This window comes from Ostrinia nubilalis, chromosome 8 (assembly GCF_963855985.1).
Source record: "Ostrinia nubilalis chromosome 8, ilOstNubi1.1, whole genome shotgun sequence".
NCBI classification, from domain to species: domain Eukaryota; kingdom Metazoa; phylum Arthropoda; class Insecta; order Lepidoptera; family Crambidae; genus Ostrinia; species Ostrinia nubilalis.
In genome coordinates this window covers 13,435,585-13,459,649 of record NC_087095.1, presented here as the reverse complement: position 1 = coordinate 13,459,649, position 24,065 = coordinate 13,435,585, and the positions used below count along the sequence as shown (strand labels likewise).

At 37.1% G+C, this 24,065-nt stretch overlaps 1 protein-coding gene across 1 annotated transcript in view; it reads left to right on the top strand.

Annotated features, from left to right (window-relative positions):
• Positions 1-23,174, top strand: part of LOC135073989 (uncharacterized) — a 102,409-nt gene extending 79,235 nt beyond the window's left edge. Inside the window, exons 5-14 of the mRNA XM_063968274.1 lie at positions 7,088-7,144; positions 10,110-10,324; positions 11,777-11,896; positions 13,445-13,570; positions 14,198-14,350; positions 20,739-20,934; positions 21,422-21,555; positions 22,088-22,217; positions 22,479-22,569; positions 22,734-23,174. Of these exons, the coding sequence (XP_063824344.1) occupies positions 7,088-7,144; positions 10,110-10,324; positions 11,777-11,896; positions 13,445-13,570; positions 14,198-14,350; positions 20,739-20,934; positions 21,422-21,555; positions 22,088-22,217; positions 22,479-22,569; positions 22,734-22,863 (1,352 nt within the window). The 3' untranslated portion in view covers positions 22,864-23,174. The remainder of the gene's footprint in view (positions 1-7,087; positions 7,145-10,109; positions 10,325-11,776; positions 11,897-13,444; positions 13,571-14,197; positions 14,351-20,738; positions 20,935-21,421; positions 21,556-22,087; positions 22,218-22,478; positions 22,570-22,733) is intronic.
• Positions 23,175-24,065: the final 891 nt, after the last annotated feature.

The window sequence follows — 24,065 nt, the reverse complement described above, 5'->3', positions numbered from 1 at the left end:
GAAGGTATTTAAAAAAATGTATGCTCAATGTCATTAACAATATGGTGTAATTTAGCCTGTCTCAAGAGTCAAGCACCATTTTGTTGACAAACGTCAGTGATCGGCACTGCGCCGAAGCTATAGGGCTGACTTCGGTAAAATGATGTGACGTGAGGTGCCAAACTGCGGAAAATGGCGGAGGAAATACATGATTTAGCATGAATTATCATGAATAATATTATATACCTCTTGAATAATATACCTCTCAGTGTCTTGAGGCAACTTAAAAAAGTACATTCTGTGTTTTTATTATTATTTAGGCAGTTAAATACTGCACAGTATTTAGTACACCATTTTCTTTATTTTCTTCCATCATACACAAGAATACGCGTGCGTGAGTCAATGTTCGCTCGTATGTGAGGCCTTGTCGAATAGTATCCTGTAGGTGGGCGGCCATCAAGCGTGTTTTGTTTTCGATGTAAACTCGCGGAGATGAACAGGCCTGGTGACACCCAAAGTAGCCAATAAGTTCGTAACACGTCTTTGTTACAACTGGAAAAAGGTTGTTATCAACTTTTTGGCCACTTTGGATGTCACGAACTATTTGACGCTGACTACCAATAATGGTCAAACTGCTATATATTCAAAATGTGACATAATCACAAAAGTATTATTAGTTTTTTCTGTCTTGGGTGGAATCTAATTATTTTTTTCATTCCATTCAGTCTTTTTATCCACATTTGTAAGATAATGTAAAGAACCTGTGTGGGAGCAAATGTTTGCTTATACGTAACAGACGATAATACTTTATAAGACTTTGTAACAAAAATATCTAATTCATATCCAGATAGACAGACTTTTGTTGTCTTTCCGAAACTCATTCGGATTTTTGGTGAATAACATCTAAGAAATTACATTACAACATCCTCATCTAAGGTCAATGGATGCCATTTGACGTACCGCGGTTCCTCATAAACTCATAAACGTCAACAAAATTTCTCGGGAGTGAAGTTGAAAAGAACACGTACGATGTCACAGTTAGTTGACGAACACGCGTGGGTATTAGGTATTGTGTGCTACGAAAATAGAACACAAATAAATATCATGACATAATATTTTTCGTGAGTGATACTTCTCTGCGTAGGAATGAAGCTAGACAGACAGCTTTATTCTTATTATTATTTCGAGATAACCATCGAAGTCACTCTACAGGGTGTTAGGTAAATGGGTATATGAGCCGACACTAGCCCATGTTAACATAGCATGTTACAGTGGTCATATAAATGGTATGGTGAAGTCAGAAAATTTATATCTTCATTTTAATTATTTTATTTTTCATACAAATCGGATTTTATAAAATTTATTTTGTATGAAAATTTAAAAAAATAAAATCATGATCAAATTTCTGATTTCACCATACCATTTATATGCCCATGTTAACATGGGCTAGTGTCGGCTCATATACCCATTTACCTAACACCCTGTATAGCTAACCACCTAACCTTATTTATCCTTTTACGTTCATAAAGGTAAGTTACCTACATTCGCAAATTAGTTTTATTTACTCTTGGATTTTGCTTTTACGTTTTTTACTTGAGTACGAAGATAAAAGTTTATTACCGTCTATGGACTGGTTTTAAGCAACAATTCTAGATTCATGTAAATTGACCTGTTTACAATCGAAATAGAGATTAAACTTTAGTATAAATTGCCCTTCATTTAAAAACCTTTTACCTGATTACCATTACCTTATAAATTATCCTGAAAATATTTATTAAGGCTTTAAAATGAACAGATTTAAAGTTTCCAGAAAAGTATTAGAGAAGGCGAATTTGTGAGCAAAAATGCGTAACTACTAAATAGATTAAATAGTGGCTCCAATCCCAAATTTCGGCTTTAATGGTGATATCGGCTTTAATGGCGATCTCTCTAAAGTATACTCACAATCCACAACTTAAACTGGAACTATTCAAGTGAAATCCTAAGGTTATAATTATAAGGTTAGCTGTTGCTTTTTAAACAGCGCGTACCTACATTTTAGCCATCACGACTGTAAGCGAACAAATCGACAATATTGTGTGCAGTGGTCATTACGAAATCATCAATCACCCCAGGCCGTTCACTCGATCTGCCCGGGATTAGAATGGCTCCCGTTTGATTGCTGCTATTGACTTTAGGCACCAATTGCTATTATGGCCTACAAAGCTATGTTGTTAATTGATAATCAACTTAGATAGTTATTTGTGTTAGTGCAGTCCAAATCCTTCATTGCCTCTGATAAATTAGAGTCGTCCTATAGGGGAGATGACTTTTAGGTACTGGCCTGTTACGATGGCCTACAAACAAAGCTCGTTAATTGATAATCAACTTAGTTATTTGTGTTGTCATCTTAGTTAGTGTAGGCCAAATACTTCATCTGATAAGATAGAGTCGTCCTACAGAGGAGACGACTTTGTACCTTTACTATGGCCTACAAAGAGATATACTTATTGATAACTTAGTTTATGTGTTGTCATCTTAGTGTAATCAAAATCCTCAATTTGCCTCTAATAATTTAGAAAGAGCCGTACTCTCACATTGGAAATTAAAATTTAAACCTTATTGAACTTAAAAATTCACAATAGCCTCTCGGGTATGGAAATTGATGCAATACACAAGAGTATTCATGAAAGGTTCGCAGTATTTAATTTGATGAAAAGTATATTCGCTATTGAAATACCATTTTTGTTGAAAAATTACACTGATTAAACCTGAACAGCGTTAATATTGGCTCGATGTCTCACCACCGCGTCATTCGTATCGAATTAGATTTCATGGAAAAATATTGACGCTCGGATCAAGGGTTAATAAGATATTAATCAAGTGTAGGTGATTAATTTCAAATGGAGCCTGAAAGGGAGTGGGTGTCAGTGGGATCTATATTTAGAGCCAGGTGAATGTGGGAGCTTATTTGATATAAGTAACACGCCTGTGTGGAATGTGTTGGCGTTGATGTATGTAGAATATTTACGCGTCTACAGTTTTAATTAGGAATTTAAGAACATTTTCAGGCAGTAAGGAGTAATGGCATTAAGCTCGCCTTTTTGTACTGAACATTGTTGTGTGTGCAATAAAGTCTTTAAATAAATAAATAATATAAACGTAAAAGTGTATTAAAGAACTCATAATACTTATCTATTTTTGCAAATTGGCTTTTAAAAAGCACTTTAACACGTCCCAGTATTAACCCTACCACTGCTTCGGGACAATAAATGGCCCAGTGCTGAGAAGAAGAAGCTATTACTGTAGAACATAAAACTTATGGATAGCTTTGTTTGAAGGTTATAAAAATATTTACGCAATAAGAAATGATCGCCTACTACGACTAAGGTCGAACCCATCTCTGCTTGTTTTTATAAATATTTGCCATATAATACTTTTTATATCAGTTGTCTGGTGACTACTTTGGTGACGTCATGAATCAGTTTTAGGACATTTAAAATTTTAAAAATTAACAACAATAATTTTAAAATGTACATTTAGGCCAGTAGAATTAGATTTTAAATCGGAAATAATTCCTACAATGAGTGATAGTTATGACTGAAACATGCCAGTCAGTGTGAAATAATTCTAGATTTAATTTCATTTTCAGTCACTATGTACACAAAACGAACAGTCTCTGTTTCATTGGCTCACAATACCAATCACTGCCATCATAATGAAAGCGAGCAAAGAGTGATTCTCAAAATGTATATTGCTGCGCCAAGATGTTAGGGCGAGTGCTCGTTATTGTTTAGGGTGTATTCACATAACTTCGCTTGGTGTAAGTCACAGTTTTTTGATAACTAAAATAATCGAAACTTTATTAATTTTCTTATCAAATTAAGAACGACAGAAACCTGTGTTTAAAAGAAATATTAAACTAAAAAAATGGATTTCCGATTTGGCGCTTTCATAAAATACTAGAACACTCTGACGTCTAAAGGCGCCTCATTGACGCCACTTAAAATTTGATACAGGCTGATAACATTCATTATTTCTCGTAAAACCCAATCAAAACATTGTGGTGGCTTAATAGCATCTACCCATAAAGTTGATGATGTAGGTATTTATTCTCTACTAGCTTTTTCCCGCGGCTTCACCCGCGTGAAATTTAGTTTGTCACAGATCGTCGTAAATTATAGCCTATAATGTTATTCTGGGTTATAAAAAATAATACTGTAAAGTTTCATCAAAGTCCGTTCAGTAGTTTTTGCGTGAAAGAGTAACAAACATCCATCCAAACATCCGAACTTTCGCATTTATAATATTAGTAGGATTCCAATAAAGCTATCGGAAGTGTTCCAAACCACCACATTAGCTGTGGTTAATTATGTGCCCTGCACTTACCTACTTTATAATAGAGTAGATAATAAGTGTAAAACAGTATATAAATGTATTTGAGTATTTACTTTTATAACATTAAGGGTTTTTACCTTTGGGCAAATAGTTCTCTAAAGTTTTTTCCTTTTTTCTGTAGACGTAAGTACTACTTCTAACTTGACTAAGAACTTGACGCAAAGACTGGTAAACTTTGTAAGTGAGTAGGTACTAAAAGAATCACAAACAACGTTTAATTGTGGGGACAAACGTAGACATACTAAGCCTGTTTGGCACGATTTTAAAAACTTTGTTTTTGTTAGTTTCTTTATAGTTGTAAGTTTTTTATGACCCTAAAAAACAGGGGGCGCGTGTTGACGCAAACGTTTATCAAACGCATTCGATATCGACTGCATAAAAAACTGACATTAAATCTATGACGGATTGTACAGCGCCCCTAGCGGAAACTTTGAAGAACTAAAATCTTCATATTTTTTTAAAGCAGTCGATATCGAATGACTTTGACGTAAACTCACACTACGCCCCTAGTTTTTAATTTCATTCACGGTACTTTTTGGTAGCGTTGCATACGAAATGGTTTCAGTCAAAGCTCGCGTGAGCACCCTGCTTAATGACAGCGGTCACCACCTACGCAAGCTCATAAATATTTACGAGAACACAGCCAGGGTTGTCAGGCACAAACCGGACATGGTTAGGCTTTTTACGAGACTGTCCGGCTAGATTAGACTGGGTCCGTTTTATGTTACTGACCCATGACTGTAACAACAACTGATGAACATAATATGAGAATAAAAAGAAGACAATTACAATGTGAGTGGCGAAAAGGTGACGGAGTTTTTTCCGCCTCTTTTTCTCAACCAGCCGGTATGTTGTCACGAAGTGGTGGTAGACCAAGCTATAATTTTGGAGCTGTATAAGTGCCTTGAAAAGGGCCTACATTGTAATGAAGCATGCAATTGAAGTCCAATACTGCTTGTCTTGGGTTACGTACTACGAATACCAATAGGTACCTAACTACTCTATCTAATATTTTTTTAATGATCTAACCAGGATGGACTTTGGACAGGTTTGACCTGGGCACTAAAAGGGTATTAGGTATTGAATGCGTAATACAAACCGAAATACCCGGGTCTCGGACAATCTTGGTTGATCAGTCCGGCTTCCACATTGAAAGAGTAATTAATTGCCAATCCTGGCCACAGCTACGCCACACGTGCCTTTACATACCCGGCCCTTTGGCACCTACTGTCCGAGCCAGAATTATTTACACTGTAGCGAAATTACTTCGCTTTTTGTGAACCCTTGTAGATTAAACCAGCCGGCTTTGAATTCTGATATCAGAAGTAAAATCAAGTTATAATAATTAAAAGATCACATAAAAAGCCCTTCAATTAACACCTAGTCTGTTGCGTTTCGTCTGGTTTGGAGGAGTGAATACTTAGTGATTTCTTTATCTGCTATTTATTTAACGTAAAAAAAGTATAGAGCCTAATTTATTGTATTTATTAGGGTAGTTTTCAATTTGAAAATGTATGTCTTACACCTTAGTTGTAACCTGATGCCGTAGCTTTTCCGGCAGGAATTTGCAAAATTGCGTTACGAATAATGTGTTTGTAAAAGTGTCAATACAACACTTCATTTATCTAACTTCACTCAACGCAGCTTTTTTTATGCAGAACAAGGCAGGTATTTGACCGCAATCGCACCTGATGTTAAGTGAGATGCTGTCTAGGATGGTACATATTATCTGCCCTGTAAGTGCTCATTCACTATAGCCTTGAAAAGGATTTGTTTTCGGGAAAGACAGCTGTAGGCAACGAATTCTTGTAGAGCGTGTACCTAAGTGGAGCGTGGTTTTTGTACGTACAAAAATGTCACATGATGATAGGCGACAATCTTTCCAAGGATTGTGTTCGAAGTAACAAACGAGAATCTTAATCAGCTTTCTTACACATCTCTTCATGTTTTACAGCTTCACACCTTTGTACCGTTCATTAACCTCGCACATCTGTGGAAAAGCAGCTTTTCAGCGCTGTAATGCGTGAAAGTGTCAATGACCTCGAAATGTTATAATTAGCGGAAAAACAAGCGACGGCCATTATCCCGAATGTGCTCAAGGGCTGTTACGTCACTCCAATTAATATACATTGAATTTTAATCCTATGTCAACAAGGAACAAGTTTGTTTGTCCCTTATCGACTTGCTGTCATTGATAGTGTCATTCGGAGGGTCCAGAGGAAATAGCTTTTAAGAACGGATAATTAAATTGAGAGTAGGTATCGTATCTTAATTGACGGTGATTTCGTTAGTTTCGTTTTATTATTTTTGAGAAAAGCACTTTATGTAATGGGTTACATCTGTAGGTTTTGAAATAAAACACAGTTTTGTATAAAAGTTGTCTTTATTCTCTCATTTCATAGTTTTAACTGGATTTTTTTCCATTTATACGAAAAACTGCGTGCCTACAAAGTCCAGCAAAAGAAAAAAATAAGTGTAGCTACAGTAGATGCAGCGCATCAACTAAACGTGCGCCCCCTTATGGCTTTAATCCAAAACTACAAGGTTTTGTAGTTTAACACTGTAGTATTGAATTACTGAAAGCTAGACTTGCATTATTATAGGGAGATATTGAGAAGAATTGTGAGAGTTTTTGAAACAAGATATCTACTTACTTTCTAGCATTATTATAAGTATAGTATGCATATAACCATATTCCTTTCATCTTCTGAAAGCATTTTATTTGTTGCAGCGGAATCCAAGGAAGGGAGCGACTTGAAAAGCGAGCACGTCGAGTATCACAGACTGGGTGAGCAGAATAAAAGTTATTTGGAGATGATTGTTTACTACTAGCCATTTACATGCCACTCCCTATTAAATAATGTAATCTGTAATCTAATGTAACGTACTTACATATACCTTAAAGACCGGCAACGCACCTGTAACCTGTAACTCCCCCGGGTTGCAGGTGTCTATGGGCGATGGCAATGATTTACCATTAGGTGATACGTATGCTCGTTTGCCTCCTGTCACATAAAAAAGTACGAATTAGACTTACTTATATGACCTAGCTTAATAATAAAAGATCAAGTAAAGATTCTAAGGGTTTCCGGGCGGGAAAGAGAGCCTCATGTTTGGCAGTTTGTTTTATTTTCTAGAACTAGACAAAATTCTTTTTCGCTTTGCTACGTTCCCAAGAAAAAACAGTAAATATAAATGGAAATATAGTAAATAGGTACCTTTATCTTTATTAAATAGAATATGACGTAACAAATATTGCCGACTTTTATCTTTATTAAATCGAATATGAGGTAAAAAATATTGTTATATTGCCGAGAGGCGCTGTTCACTCTAGGGACCCTCAGTATGCCAAACGCGCGTTCGGTTTATTCGTCTAAAATGTTTTAACAAAATTTAGGTTTTACGAATTATGGCTTAGTCTAAATCTACGACGTATAAATTTTTATCACTATCTCATAAAAGTTTGTGGGGTTTATCTAAAATTCTAAATGATCGAGCTGCCTAATAGAAAGCAATATACGAGCTTTGTGAAATTTATATTAAAAATATCAGTAGGTAGGGTTACGTTATAGCTTTATTTGGATTCAACTGAAATACAATTTTACAGACCATAATCTCGTTCATTTTTCAAAAGCAAAACGAGTGTGATATGTTCTGAAATATATTGAAACAGATATTAACCGCTTGAGTCCCAGACGGCATTCATTAATGTCATAACAATTGATTATCATTTCTATTGTGTCTAGATTCGCGGGCCTTGAAGGATTAAACTGTCTTCGCGGTTAAAAATTATTTTTCTTTGTAGTCAATATTACTTTGTTCACATATTAATGTCAGCTCGGTGTCAATGTTAATAGTTTGTTTGCTAGATTGTATTGGTGCTGAAACTGCACCAATGTACTCTCCAGAAACCACTCACAGTTAGGCCCTTTTCACACGTCCCGGTTGCCGGCTAACCGGCGCCGGCTACCCGGCGTCAAATGTATGGGCATGCCGGATTAATTACGCCGGAACATGTGAAAGCTCCGTACCATGCCCATACACTTCACCACCGGGTACCCGGCGCCGGATAGCCAGCAACCGGAACGTGTGAAAAGGCACTTAGGGTATATGTAAATGTAAAAATGTCGTAACACTCGAGGTAACATTACGATATCCTATAAATGATACGAGTTAAATCGATATTGTATCAGTTACCACTCTAGATAACTTTATGCCAGAGATTATTTCCATTAACAGCTCGTAGCAACTTCTAATGAAATTATTTTCTGCATTAAGTGTTGTATCATGGCGATGGGATTTTTAAACTGCCTTGGTTTTATTCTCAAAAGCTTGAAACGAGTTAATAAAGCTGAATTGATTAAAAAAAAACTATACTAGTATTATAAATGCGAAAGTAACTCTGTCTGTCTGTCTGTCTTGCTTTCACGCCTAAACCACTGAACCGATTTTGATGAAATTTGTCATAGAGATAGTTTGAGTCCCGGGAAAGGACATAGGATAGTTTTTATCCCGGTTTTTGAAACAGGGACGCGGGCGATAAAGTTTTTCTGTAACAGAAAAAATTCCACGCGGGCGAGGCGCGAATAAAATAAAAGCTCTTTACAAATGAAGATGAAACAATTAGATTTCTTTTCAACAATTATTTCACTTCTTTTTTATGAGACCCGTAAGAAATCAAGGATTATTTTCTTAATTGCGAATTAAAAAAGATACCTAGATCTTTTATGGGACAGGAGGCAAACAAGTAGTCAGATCACCTGATGATGATTAAATTTACATTAAAACAATTCCTCTCTGCAAAATAAATACAAACATTTTTATTCCAAAGGCGAGTTATTAAAATTGTTCCAAAGGCGAAGGAATTTCAAGAAAATTCCACGTTATCCTCGATAGACGATCGTGTTAACAGAACTTTAGTACAAATTTAACCCTTTGAAAGTGCGTAAGTACTTAATTCAAAATACTTATCGTCACGGAAAACTAATCTAAAGTCCGTTGAAGTTGCGGCGCTTATGAATATTCAAATTGCTTTTAAAATACGTCGTGTGCAACAGCAAACGTCTTGACTGTTGATGGCTTTGGAAATGCCTCGGAGAGTTATTACTCTCCGAGTTATTAGTTCGTTATTAATCCTATTGGAAACTTTACAGATTTAATTAATACAGCAACATTCACCTAAAGAACTTTTAAGAGCTGACAATTTCAGCAGGATTAAGAAAGCAGGTTATTTGTATTTATAGTTAGTGTATTTGTAGGTCACTAAATTACTTGGTTCAAGAGATTTATTTTGCAACAAGTTGCACCGAAAAATTTAAATTGAAAGCTGACATGTTTACAGACTACAGATTTTTTGTCAGCCATAGTTTGAGGCTGTTATTCAAGATGAGCATGTATGGAAGTGCATACAGTACGCCGATTTGGTGTCGTCCGATTCTTTATACAAATTAGGCTTCCAATGTAATAATAATCATCATCATTTCAGCCATAGGACGTCCACTGCTGAACATAGGCCTCCCCCAATGCTTTCCATGTTGATCGATTGGTAGCGGCCTGCGTCCAGCGCTTCCCTGTTACCTTTATGATGTCGTCGGTCCACCTTGTGGGTGGACGTCCCACGCTGCGTTTTCCGGTACGCGGCCTCCATTCCAGAACCTTGCCGCCCCATCGGCCGTCAGTTCCGCGTATTATGTGCCCTGTACATTGCCACTTCAGCTTGTTAATAATGACTAAATTATATTTTATTTGTCCAGATTCAGTGAAAGAAAACGGTGAACTCGTTTCCCGCCTCGAAGAGCACGCGTCAGCAGACGCGGTTGGCGACGAGAAGCCTCGCGTCCACGCTTCTTCACAGCTGGACGTGCCTTCTGAGGGCATCCATCGGGTGCTGGTCCAAGATGGCGCACATGTTAGCGTGCAGGACGGGGTTGCGGTCACCACTGCGCCTAGTGAGGAGATAACTACCAAGGTAAGAAAAAAATAGGCTTTAATTAAATTAGGGTTAGGTAAACTCCGCCAGACAACACAGGTCACGCACGTTTGAAGTTTATTGCCCGTATTCACAAATAAAGGTCTCACACTCACAGTGTGCGTGGACGCACAGGGTGACACATGAACCAATCACAGAGCTCTATTCAACGCTGTGCGTTAAATTTGCTGATTCTCTTAAGCAAGCATTGTTTGTCAATATGTCTTCTAGATCCCATAATATTGAGCAGAGATACAATTTCATAAGCCTAATCGCGGAGGCAAAGTCACGAGCTTTAATAAAATACACAAGTAAATTATCTATTTTTAAGATATTTCTTTGAATATTGTTATCGTAAAACAAAATGAAAAAAAAGGGAAATCTATTTTTGGCGCCCAACGTGTGGTAGGTAATATCTAAAAATGATTTCGTAACCAAATATTATTATGATATGTAAGAAGGTAGTATAATATTAATAGGCAGAAGATCTGGCTTTCTGAAAAAAAAAGTAATTTACACAACCAACGCACAATGGTAGTAAAAATAGCTAATGTAAACATCACTTATAACATAACACCTATTTAAGTAATTACGTGCATTACCTTTCTCATACGATTATTAAAACACGAGAGTTTAATCGGGGGTGAAACTAATCCAATTGAATTAAGAAACAGTTTCCGTACTACTAAAGTAGTCACATGTCCAACCATAACTTCCGGTATTATACCAGTCACATGGAGGCATACTTCCGGTGTAAATGATAGCAATCATCAACGATGTCCTAACGTGTCGACATTGTTCGCGCACGTTTACCAACAAGATTGGCTACTGTAGCCATATTAGGGCACACTATAGGGCACCACAGCGTAGCCCTCTTATCGCTGACTAAAAGAAATTTGTGGCTTGGGAGTACATCAGGGTGGAATTTTGTAATGCCACCTGGAGGGAAATTACTCTAAAGCAAAATTTTGGAAATCTTTGAATGCAGTTTTTTTTATCTACATAGAGGAAGCTCTTGGCCTATATCTCACCTGATGGTAAGTAATGATTAGGCCAAAGGTGGAAGCGAGCTTCACCCGGAATCCTCAACCACGGAGGAACTGGCTATCTTACCTTTAACTGCCGGAACACACCAATGCTGTTAACATTGTTGTTATGGCGACAGACTTAGGTAAGATGGTGATAGCTAGCCAGGCGGACTTAGAACAAGCCCTACCACCAACCAAATCGAACAGAAAAATCTGTCCCCACTGGGAATCGAACCCGGGACCTCTGTGTCTGACTGAAGTAGGTGGTCTTACCACTAGACCACAGAGGCGGTTCAAGTTTTATTTCTTTTAAAAAATAAAGGAATGTTTTCTTTGAATAAAATTTTCTGTCTACAGAATTAAGTACTGTCCCTGCAGGTGGCATTATAAAATTCCACCCTGTATAACTACCGGTACGTTGTAGGTGTTCCACGGAGCCGCCCGCCTCGTGCAACCGGGTTCAGCTACCACCAACCCTCAGAACGGACATACGGCAGCTAGACGAGCCTTCAACGCGGACATCACTAAGGAGATTAAGAACAACGTGAGTATTATCCAGCCCCAATACTAGTGGCAGGGAAGATCAGCTCTCTCACGCCATAACCTGCATCTCTCTTTTGACCGATCTTTCTTGGATGGCTCAAACTTGGAGTGCAAGTGTGGTTTTGTTCCCCAGTCGACGACGCACATGATGTCGTGCCCTGCGTGCCCAAGCAACTGCACGCAGAAAGATTTAATGAAGGCTACTGACCACGCCACTCTTGTGGCCGAGTTTTGGGCTGACGCTGTGTAGGTTTGTTGTCCTTGTCGACACGAGAAGAAGAAGAATACTAGTGGCACTTTTTGATCGCTATGAATATCGAAACGATTTTTTTTTTTATTTTCGGAGCGATCTACAACTAGGAACTAGGTAAATACAAAAAAGAGCGAAAGCATTTCGATATTACAACTGTCACGTTTTGACGCTTGTCTAAAGAGGGCCGTCTTTAACCTACTGGAGTCCTGGAGATTTAAGATTCAATGGGGCTTATTTCCTGGAAAAGGGAAAATTGCTAAATAATATTTCCTTTCAGTTAGGAAAGTGAAGAGTCACTTAGCAGTTTTGTTTTATTTGAAGAAGATTATTAAAAAAGGAAATATCACTGTAGGTATTTGTATTGTCTATTTATAGCCTTTTTCCTCTAGCTATTCGTCCGGATATTTTCCTGGACAAACGGAATAATATTTACTCGATTTAGCTACAGTTTTTGCACCATGAGTTCGCGGAGTTTTGCTTGTTTTTAAATGTCCGCATGGATTGAGGAGCCACCTACCTAGTATTGTAAGAACATCTCGAACCATTATTTGACAGCAAAGTGTAGTTCGCAGCACAAACTGACTCGTTCGTTGCCCAACAAGATATTTTTTGACTTTTGTGTGAATGTTTTTCTTGGTCATGTGTGAAATGTGAATCTATGTAGATAGATAGTGCCTAAACTGTTTTATTATTGGCAGTATCAGTCCTCGACTACACAAGGGACAAACAATAGATAAGACTAGCCGTTGTCTTTGCTGATTTACGATATCCCACACCCAATTCCTTAAGGGAGCTGTCTGGATCGTTTAAGATTGTTTATCGTGATCAAACTTGACTCAAATTCGGTTAGATTAGGTTGACCATCATTTCATCGTTTCACAGCCAAAATGGATGTAGAAGTTACGCGATTTCATAACATTGTTGTTAACAAAAGCACAAAAGGATATGATACGATTCACAAATTGACTGTATCATTGTGAGCATTGAAATCAATAAATTGACAGTCAATTCAATTCGCGACTTGCTGATGTCATAGTCACCTTTGCTATACAAAAATGGTAGAATCATGTAGGATATCATAGCTCATATTAAAATGTTTTACTAGGGTGTATTGTATGACTATAGAACAAGGTCTCCACTACCCTATTTTTTATGCAGGCAGGTATTACCGCAAGTATTAAACATGCAGTCTAGGGTTGTCCCAGTAAATGCCTATTGTCGTTTTGAAGTAGTAAAGAAGTAAGTAAGATGTGATAATGGTCATAGATCTTCTTATTAATATACCCTTTGTCACAGATGGATCATTACTCAGCGTATGCTGGTGTCCAGTACTCTCCACTGGACATGGCAGAATACGTCTTCTGGACCGGAGACGAGAAGGGAGTCACCACTGCGATTGAGGAGTTCCTTCAGGAGGGATTGGTAAGATTTAGATTCAGCTAGGAGACGCTTATATTCGAGGCAACACATTCTTAGCGTGTTATACTTAGATATAACATTTAAAATAAGAGCAACGAATCTCAACTTGCCTTTTTGAATGACTGCTGTTTCGATCGAGTACCTACTGGATACTTGAATATTCATATAGGTACAGGAGGTAGCGTAGATTCTCTCTCGAACGAAAAAGTGGGTAGTGAAACATTAACAGAAATGTAAATAAAATGTCCAGTTTTCCCAGTGATAAAATCCCTATTGTTTAATTGTTAACAAAACGTCTCACGCCCGTATTCACAAACATTAGATAAGATAAGATAATTGAATAAAAACTTAGCCTAAATACAAGGAACTTAAATGGGACTATGGAATTATTTGGTTAGTAACAAATGTTAATTAAGGTAGTATACCTAAACTAAGCAAAAATGCTACTATAATGTCCCACAGTCCGCGTGGACGCACAGGATGATACACGAACTGATCACAGAGCTCTATTCAACGCTGTGCGTTAGATTTGCCGCTTTAGGTACTTAAGCAAGCATCGTTTGTGAATACCTACGGGCGTCAATCTCATAGATACGAATATTGTGGTTGCAATTTTAATTTCTTTCGTAGATGTCCAAAGAAGAAGCGATCGCATTTCTGCAAGAAATAAAGTTCAATATCGACTATCTTCGGGCACATTACTCCCAGAATCTGAAGGCGGCTGAAGAAAGCGCTCAGCAGGAGAAGCTTCGAGCCATGCTGATGGAGCAGGCTAGTGCTAAGGTAAGGTGCATTCTAAAACAGACAGAGTACTATGTTGATATTCACAGAACTCTATCAATCACTAAGGCCCAGTTTTTTGATTCATAATTAAAATAACCAATAGTCAAATTTGACAGATGTCAAGTGACAAGTGGTTAAATATCAGAAAAAATGTTTTTCGAACAATGGTTAGCTTGACTTTTAGTACATTTTTTAACTATTAGTTAACATTTTGTTAATATTTAACCATTAGTAGCAAAATTTAACAATTTGTTATTTTAACTATGAATCATAAAACTGGGCCTAAGACTTTTTCAATTTCAAATGTTCCACAACAGAATCTTTCAAGTGGGTGAGTGCTGGGAAAGCCAAACATTCGCATCTCATATTATTACAGCTCGTTTTTTTTCAAATAAATTAATATACCTACTTAAAAGTATTTTTTGTATTGGTATTTAAAGTAATTAAGTTATTGTAGGTACACTAAGAAATTGATTGAAAAGTCCCAAAATTTACATTCATTGAAATCTAAAAATAGCTTGTTTTACTGCCTACTGGATTAATGATTCGTGTTTGCTTAGAGCTTTTATCTGACACTGAGAAAATAAAATTGGCCCATAAGCTGGTAATAGCTGTTGTTACTGTTACGCTGAAAACCAGTCTATTTATTTTCTTTATGAGCACACGCCATAAAGTAAGATTAACCTCTCTAGAGTAATAATAATAAAAACTAGTCATCATAATGAACTGGCGATAGGTATAATAATTTCCAACTAAATTAGTATCGCTCATACTTAGCTCGTTGAAATTGTAGGTATTTGTTTCGGAGCTTTGATCTCATAAAATGGCCGTAAGCTCTATGATTTATTTAGAAAACAAAATACAAAATGTTGGATAACGTTTCGGCTGATTCTGTTACTGGTTCAACTGAAAACCATCAATCAACATCAATTTTAATTGTTGTTAAAAGCTTACTCGAGTCGCACCTTGTGAAATTGGATTAACTAACAGCATAGAATACACAGCTAACAGGCGAATATGCAAGCTAAATTGTGCCATGTCATCATATTTGTTTGCTACAAAAATTTAGGTATAGTCTTAAGCCAGGTCTTGAGCACGTGTTGCCCTACACAATCAACAAAACCGCTACCAATCGATTAACGTGGAAAGCATTGGGGGAGGCCTATATTCAGCAGTGGACGTCCTATTGTTGAAATGATGATGATGATGAATCAACAAAAACATCTAATATTCAACAAAATTGCCTACAAAAATGTTGAATGTTGATATGGTTTTGTTGATTGTGTAGGGCAGAACACGCGCTGGAGACCCCGCTTTATATGCTGTGATCCGTACCTTTATGATGATGATAAAAATACCTACTTATTAATATTGCGAACAATTTTACATAGGTAACGAAATATAGGTTGTAAAGCAGATTTAATTATAACATTGTTTATTTGGTAACGTTCATAAAAGATCAAAGAAGCCTAAAGGCAAAGGTTGTTAGACTTCAGAAAGCTATTCGTGAGCGGATATTGGTTGGGAAACTATTCCCACCCAATACTCTTTAATTTACAGTTTGAAATCTCGTAGCGCGGAAAATGCGCCCGACTTTTCAAAGTTCTATCGGAATTTTTCCAACATTGAGAGTGTTTTAGAAGAGTTTTAACGATAAGGCGTTGGCGAGGTGTGATTCTTTGTTATTACTTGAAATGTATACTTTTACATTGAAAGTGGGAGTGTATGTGTACATTTGTTTAAACTACCCACGTAATTGAAAGTTTACTTGCTCTGGTTAAAAGAATAAACTGAGAATGTGTGTACTATGTAATGTATCCGATTAAATTACCTACGTACTTCAAAAGTTTTCTCGGTTTTCTTTACTTGGATGTTAAAGAATTTAAACATAAAGTTTAGTAAATATAGGTAGATAGTCCTTAACGTTGTAACATTTCGCTTGTAGTTCTTTGAGTGAATGCACATTGGAAATGTGACTTAATTTTTAAATATATACGAGTATATCTTTTTATTGAAAGTAGGTAGGTAAGTATAAGAAACGAAATAATAAAAAACTACATTAATACAATTTTAACAGATTCATCTTTTCTCTGAAAGAAAGTTTTATAAGAATAGTCACACGTTGGCGAAACATTAATACCAGTCTGTGATTTTCAATACACACCCAAATCCAATATAGGCCAGTAGAATTAAACACAAAAATTGATTAAATCGGAAATAATTCAAACAAAAGATTTACTTGCTTTAACGGCTTCATTGGTTGCCCATTAAGACTCTCCTAGGTTTTCGACTTCGACGGAGTTGTGCTTAAGTGGTGGGGGCCCCGGAAAGGGGCGCTTTTTCGGTTTTCCGGTTATACCGCGTAAAGGACTTACCCTATCGAAAAGTGATCTTCCTGACGGTTGAAGGGCATTTAATCCTGCATTAAATAAGACCAAATTCATATGTTTTGAACAAACCGTTCTCGTGCAAATGTTCGGCAAAGTAGAAAATATGTGTATAATTAATTACCCTCTCCACGTCCAATGGCTCGTTACCCACAGGCTTCCAAGTCTTGAAAAGGAGCGCCTCAACCAGTGTAACCCTATCAAGCCTTACGAGCTGGATGCGCCTATCCTTGTTCGTCCCAGCCGTTCCTTAACTGCGGTTGCTGCACCTCTTCCTGGCACTCACCTGAACGACTCTGTGTTACCTACTGTGGCTGCTCCTCTTCTTTGTATCCTCCTGCACGACTACGTTGTCTAGCCGTATGCCTGGTCTAAGGTTCGACGCCAAAAATCAACAACAACAAGTTCATATTAAAACGCTGAAGAGTTTTTTGTTTGTTTGTTTGAACGCGCTAATCTCAAGAATTACTAGTTTGATTGAAATAATTATTTTTGTGTTGAATAGCTCATAAATTGAAGAAGGCTATAGGATATATACAATTACTCTACGACTAATAGAGGCGAAGCAGTAAAGAAAAATGTTGCAAGCACGGAAAATAGTATTTAAACTATTTTCACGCGTACGAAGTTGATTTTTTGGCGTCGAACCTTAGACCAAGCATATGGCTAAGCAATGCAATCGTACAGGAGGGTATAAGGAAGAGGGGCAGCCACAGTAGGTACCACAGAGTCGTTCAGGAGAGTGCCAGGAAGAGGTGCAGCAACCGCAGTTAAGGAACGGCTGGAACGAACAAGGATAAGCGAATCCAACTCGTGAGCCTAGACAGGGATACGCTGGTTAAGGCGACCCTTTACAAGGCTTGGGAGCATACGGGTGACGAGCTATTGGACGTGGAGAGGGTCATTAATTATACACATATTTTCTACTTTGCCGAACATTTGCACGAGAACGGTTTGTCCAAAAAATATGAATTTGGTCTTATTTAATGCAGGATTAAATGCCCTTCAACCGTCAGGAAGACCACTTTTCGATAGGGTAAGTCCTTTACGCGATATAATCGGAAAACCGAAAAAGCGCCCCTTTCGGGGGCCCCCACCACTTAAGCACAACTCCGTCGAAATCGAAAACCTAGGAGAATCTTAAAGGGCAACCAATGAAGCCATTAAAGCAATAAAATCTTTTGTAGGAATTATTTCCGATTTAAAAGCTAATTCTACTGGACTAATAAGGATTCACTATCCTTTTTCTTGAGTGCAGTCAAGCAGAAAGGACGGGCTTATGTGGCAACATTGGCGAGTTTACCACTTGCAATTTCTTTGATGGTTATCTCGCCATAAGTTAGGACGGCTTGTTCACTCTTTATGTCATAATGTCCATTGTGTTGGTATGACAGGGTTTCTTAAATTGTGGTATGGTATGAGAATCCCTTGGGGTTCTCCAGGGATCGTTAAAGGTGACAAGATTAAATTGCTAAACGACGGCAAAGGGACTTTGTTTAAAGTAACCGATAGGAAAGGACAATGTTCGTTCTCCATACATTGTTCGCCGTTAGATCAACAGTGCCGAAATAATACTTTCTAGGTTCTAAATGACACAAATCTTTATGTAAGAACAATTATTCCTGGCGGACCAATTCTATAAACTTATTGATAGCAATATTGTTATCATAACCTCTTACTTACTAGTATTATATTATATTATTTTATGCACATCGATTTGGGAGATGTTCTGTATTGTAGTTGTCGCAGCCAAATTGTATTATAATATTGGACGGGTTTTGGAAATAGCTCGGCGTTCCACTTTTATGATTTACTTACTTACATTTTGCACGTAAATAAATAACATGAATCCTATGTTTACTTTCCACTCTTGACATTTAACACGTGACTTACCAAACTAACTATCTCCATGGTTACCGTCTTAGTCTATGCATGACTAGGGATTGAACAACTTTTAATTGAATATTATTAACAATTCTCGATAATTATTATCGATTGAAAAATATTCGGTATTTGAATCGAAAGATATATTCAATTTTATCAATATCAAAATATTCAATTTTAATAATAAAATAAATATTATTTACTACCACCTATGAAATGTTCTAAAAATTGCCTGGAGCGCTCCCCCAATCCTGGGTTTTCCCTTTCCAAGCTGAGAGGATATCATTTTGGTTCTATCCCAACTAATATTATAAATGCGAAAGTAACTCTGTCTGTCTGTCTGTCTGTCTGTCTGTCTGTCTGTCTGTTACGCTTTCCCGCTTAAACCTCGCAACCGATTTTGATGAAATTTGGCATAGAGATAGTTTGAGTCCCGGGAAAGAACATAGGATAGTTTTTATCCCGGTTTTTGAAACAGGGACGCGCGCGATAAAGTTTTTCTGTGACAGACAAAATTCCACGCGGGCGAAGCCGCGGGCGGAAAGCTAGTACATTATAAAGGTACTTAATATTTGAAATGTATTACCAATTATTGTTATAAGCATTTTGAGCGAATAAAACTTTCAATTCTATTAGAACTTTAGACATTTCTCTCACTTTAAGCGGCATTGGATTTTTCATCGAATTTTGAAACTGTAACAGATATATTAAAGATGATCCGATATTGTTGTCATTGTCTATATCAGTGTTATGATCACAATTCTTTTTATTTTATTCATGACCTTCGGCCAGTTGGACACATTAGATAGCTTCTTGTAGTATCGTGCAATATATTTTTAACTTTTAATTAAAATCTAGTCATACTGTAGCAATTTGGACGATTTATTTTATTTACAAGATCGGTATCTTATTGTCTATGATGATCGCAGTCAACATCACTATTACATGGATTCCTAACAATGAAGTACGGCATTGCCTTGTGCCGATTTTACATAGATTTTATCGACACAAATTATGGAACTTCATAGGATATGGAGCAGGCCACGCCCTAAAATGTCCGGATGTCGTCATAGTATTATGGAATACATATAAAATACTTTTATTATTTCATTTTTTAATCCTCAAGTGTCCGTTACAATCTAATTAATATTTAAGTATTCAAAAAGTAAGAGATTAATTTTGATACTTTACTGCTGTGCCCAGGAATCTAAGGCGGTTTCTGACAATGTCCTTTTATGAGGGTAGGTACCTATTTTTGTTCTAATTTTGTTTTATTAAGTTTGGGAAACTGTACAGTAGTCTGCTATTATTTATAGTATCCTAGCCTACCAACGAAACGAATTCATTTCTTAATCAAAAGACTGAATCAAAACAGCACAGATCACGCCTTTTATTAGGAGCTTGAAAGACGTTAATCTTACGAACTAAAAGTATCTACTGGATTTAGTTTTCGATACTTTATTCATACCTACTCATTTGTATGCTAACAAAAACCGTCTCGCCAGTGACGTGAGCCAACTATAAACAAGTCCTTCAGGACTCAGCCCACCGAACCGTGAACGCACACGTGTGATTCCATTAACTACGGATTTGCCCGGGTCAGAGGCTCAGTGTCGTGATCGACCTATTTCTAATATTGAATAGGAAACTACACCAAAATGCTTTTCATGAGGAAAACCTGCCAAGATTCGGCCAGTGATTTCATGGAAAATGGGATTAGATTTTGATACGGTCATGATAGGATTTGATTTTGATACTTATGTAGTTAGGTTTACGACATGGCAGTGATTATCAGTAATATGGAATTAATGAATTAAAAATTTACATTTGTTTGGAAGATACAATAACACCCCCATTTAATAGTTTTAAGTTCCCAAGGGAACACATAAAATGCCTACTAAACTTTTTGGATTAGGAGTCGGTTAATTCTACTTCTTATCTGATTTTTAGTTCAAAATAGTTCCCGTTCCCTCCAACAAATATCTATTTACTTACTTATCTTGGAACAGGCCTTCCAATCGATAAGACCATCTGAAAATATGTTCCAATGTTTATTTTATGTACTTCAGTTTTGTGAGATAAGATAACCCAGAACGTTATAAAACTTTTCATTCCAGGAGTATCAATACCGCAACCCGGTGGCCCTCCAGTCGTTCCCGTTCGGGAACAGCCCCGACATCATCAGGTCCATCGCCAGCAAGAACTGGGAGCTCAGCAACAACCTGTCTCCCATCCCAGTGCTGCCAGTCACATCGGACTTGAGGCCTGAGGCCGTGAAGCGATACGACCCGATGCTGCAGACTAACATTATCAGTAAGTATTAAGACTTGCATGTCTTACGCCCGTATTCACAAACATTACTATGAGATCTCACAGTGCATGTTGCACAGGGTGACACACGAACCAATCACAGAGCTCTATTCAACGCTGTGCGTTCGATTTGTCACTCAAGCAAGCATCGTTTGTGAATACTGGCGTTACTGTCTTAGGACACGTTTGTCTTGAAATTTCAGCGATATGTGCTGAAACTACGAGATTGGTATCTTTTAGTATTGTTAGTTAGATTTCTTCTATGAAAAGCTTCTATGAGCTCTAAGTTGTACTCTAGTGAATGAATGCGTTATCTTACTTTGATGAACATGAAATGAACCTAATTAGACATATTTACATAATTATTAAGAAGCTAATATAGGTACTTAATATTAATATATTCAATGATTGCCTAAAGTAAAATACATTTTATTTCAAGTCTGTAAACTTTGTATCTCCTAATTCCTGAATTCCTGATCGATATTCTCAGGCACATCAGATTACGACCGAGACGGCCCGATCATCAGCGAGGAGGAGTACGAGGAGATGATGGACAAGCTGAAGGCGGCCGACACTCTCTACACCGAGTACACTCTGGAGGAAATCATCTACCAGCTCGCTAAGGTAAACTTATATTGATTTAGATTTAGTTTATCTTTATTTTGTTAGAACTTTCTGTTAACATCTTTTGGACTTGTCATTCCTGAAAATCGTTTAATTGAGTATGACCTTATTATTATTCTGTGGAAGGACTAACTAAACAGAGAAAAAATGAAAAAGAGCTACACTGCATGGTGAAGTGTGGGAACGCCTAAGTAAAAGTGGGTTTAACCGAAAAACATCCCAGGTATAATTCTCTACATTGTAACCATCAGAATGAGGGTTTTCGCGAATGAGATCCGCTAGATGGCGGGACGTGGATGTGGGGTCTGACTGCTGCGTGATTGGTGGATTTTGACATATCTGTCAATGTCATGTCAAAAATAACCAATCATGCAGCATTTGGACCTCGCGTCTACGTATTGCCATCTGGCGGATTTTTCATTCGTGAAAACCCTCATTAGATCAGAATAAGATTCTAAACAATGTTCTGAAAGTAATTAAATTCAGATACCGGCTATTATGGTGGTTAATAGACCATGATATTTGTTTCCAGATGATGTTCTCCCAATCCCTATCGCACGACCCCGCTAGCGCGCGCGCCGCCACACAGCGGTTCATGGCCTTCCTAGAGCTCGAGGCAGAGAGGGGACAACTCTCGCGCACCATTGAGAAGAAAGTTCTCGGTCAGTAATTGTACATCTTTAACGCAATCACATAACGTAAACTTCTACGCTAATATGAGTTGCTTCTAAAATTATATTTTTGAAAACTTGTGAAAGTCGATTGCATCAGGTGTAGCATAGCTCCGTAGCTCATCGGTCAGCGGAAAAGTCGTAAGTTCAATTCCCTCCTGAGGCGGTAGATTTTAATACATAATAAATATCGCAACTTACACGAACTAGGAAGGATATAATTTGAATTATAACGGTTTTTTTCATTTGCAGATGTGATGATTGCCGCTTTAACCGACACGATTGGCGATCACCCAGAACTGCTGCAGGCCCGCGAAGGTCTCGGAGTTAATTCAGCTAACAGGTTGGTAAACTTTAAATTCGTGGTTTAGACCCAGCACCAATACAAACATTTGTTGGACATTAACATAATATCTTATGCATAATATTAGTTGCTTACTTTGCGCCTAGATGGCGCTGTGTGAAATTGTCCAAAGATATTCATATTATTCTTATTTTAATTCCAAGGCTAATGCGGCAATTCCTGGAGGCTTCAGCATCAGAGCCGAGCATGTCCCGCGCCATCTTAGCTGCTTACAAGGACGAGCTGCTCAAGGGCCCGCCCCTCCACAAATTCGCTTTCCCCGAGAGGAACTAAACGGCAACGCCTGCAATCGTCTTTGGCTCCAGACAAACATAGCCGCTCAAATATAGCCGTTTGAATTTTACGTTGCCGGTTGAACAGGTTTTTTTTTGCAAATATCAATCAATCGTTACTGGTTATTATTTATATGTATTTATCTACCACTTTAAACATCTTCGGAACATCAAACTTGATCGTAGCTGCACTCTTTTTAATTGATATCGAAACAAAAAACTCAGAATTAAGGAAGATTAAAAACCATGTTTTAAATATTGTAAATTCCAGTTAATTTATTAGTAGGTCGTTACCTAATAAATAAAACATAACAGCACCTATTGGAAAACTCAAAATTGGTTTATCAATTTTAAAATACTATCATCAAGAAGTCACATTATCACTAAATTATGAAAAATTAAGAAGCTATGCCAAAATCTATACAGATTTTATCCAGAATGAGTATTTCGATCCGCCAAAAAAATCGTACAAAAATAAAGAGAGAACCTTTTATTCTGGAGCAGGCATTTATAAGGGGAATTGAGTTTGGCAGCTAAATTATAAAATTAATATAATCGCCTCTAATGTTAAAATTAAATAAGCCAAAACTTTTCTCTTTCAATTAGTAAATGTGGAATAAGAGATTAGAAGTTAAGAAATATTCAAAACAAAATGAGGTAATTTAGATGAATCAATATTATTTACATAGAATATGACTCTACTATCCATATTGTTATTAAAATAAACCTATACCTATATTTTTATTTGAGATTTATCATAAAGTATTAAAATGTGATTAAATATCGTTATAGGAGAAATTCTCAAGTAAGACAATGTTAAATACAGTTTATGGTAGAGAAATATTAATCTTGGTTAATTCTTCAAGTCTACTATGGTCTATTCAATAGACCATAGTAGTAATAGACTCTATTGTATCAAGTACGATTATACTAGGTTTCCATATTATTGAGAAATAATGATTAACGCAAAGGCGACTGTGGGATGAATGTTATTGGATTTTCGCTCTTATGTGGACATAATACTGCTGAAATTAGTGATAGGCAAGTCGAAGGCTGGATTGATTTAGATGTAATGGAAAAGGCACGGAATCGCGTTGGATCTTAGTATCATGTCTACATGACTAGTGAATATCTATATTTTATATCTACTACATTATTATACTGTGTACCTACCTAAGCATTTCCATTAACAAACTTCTCCAA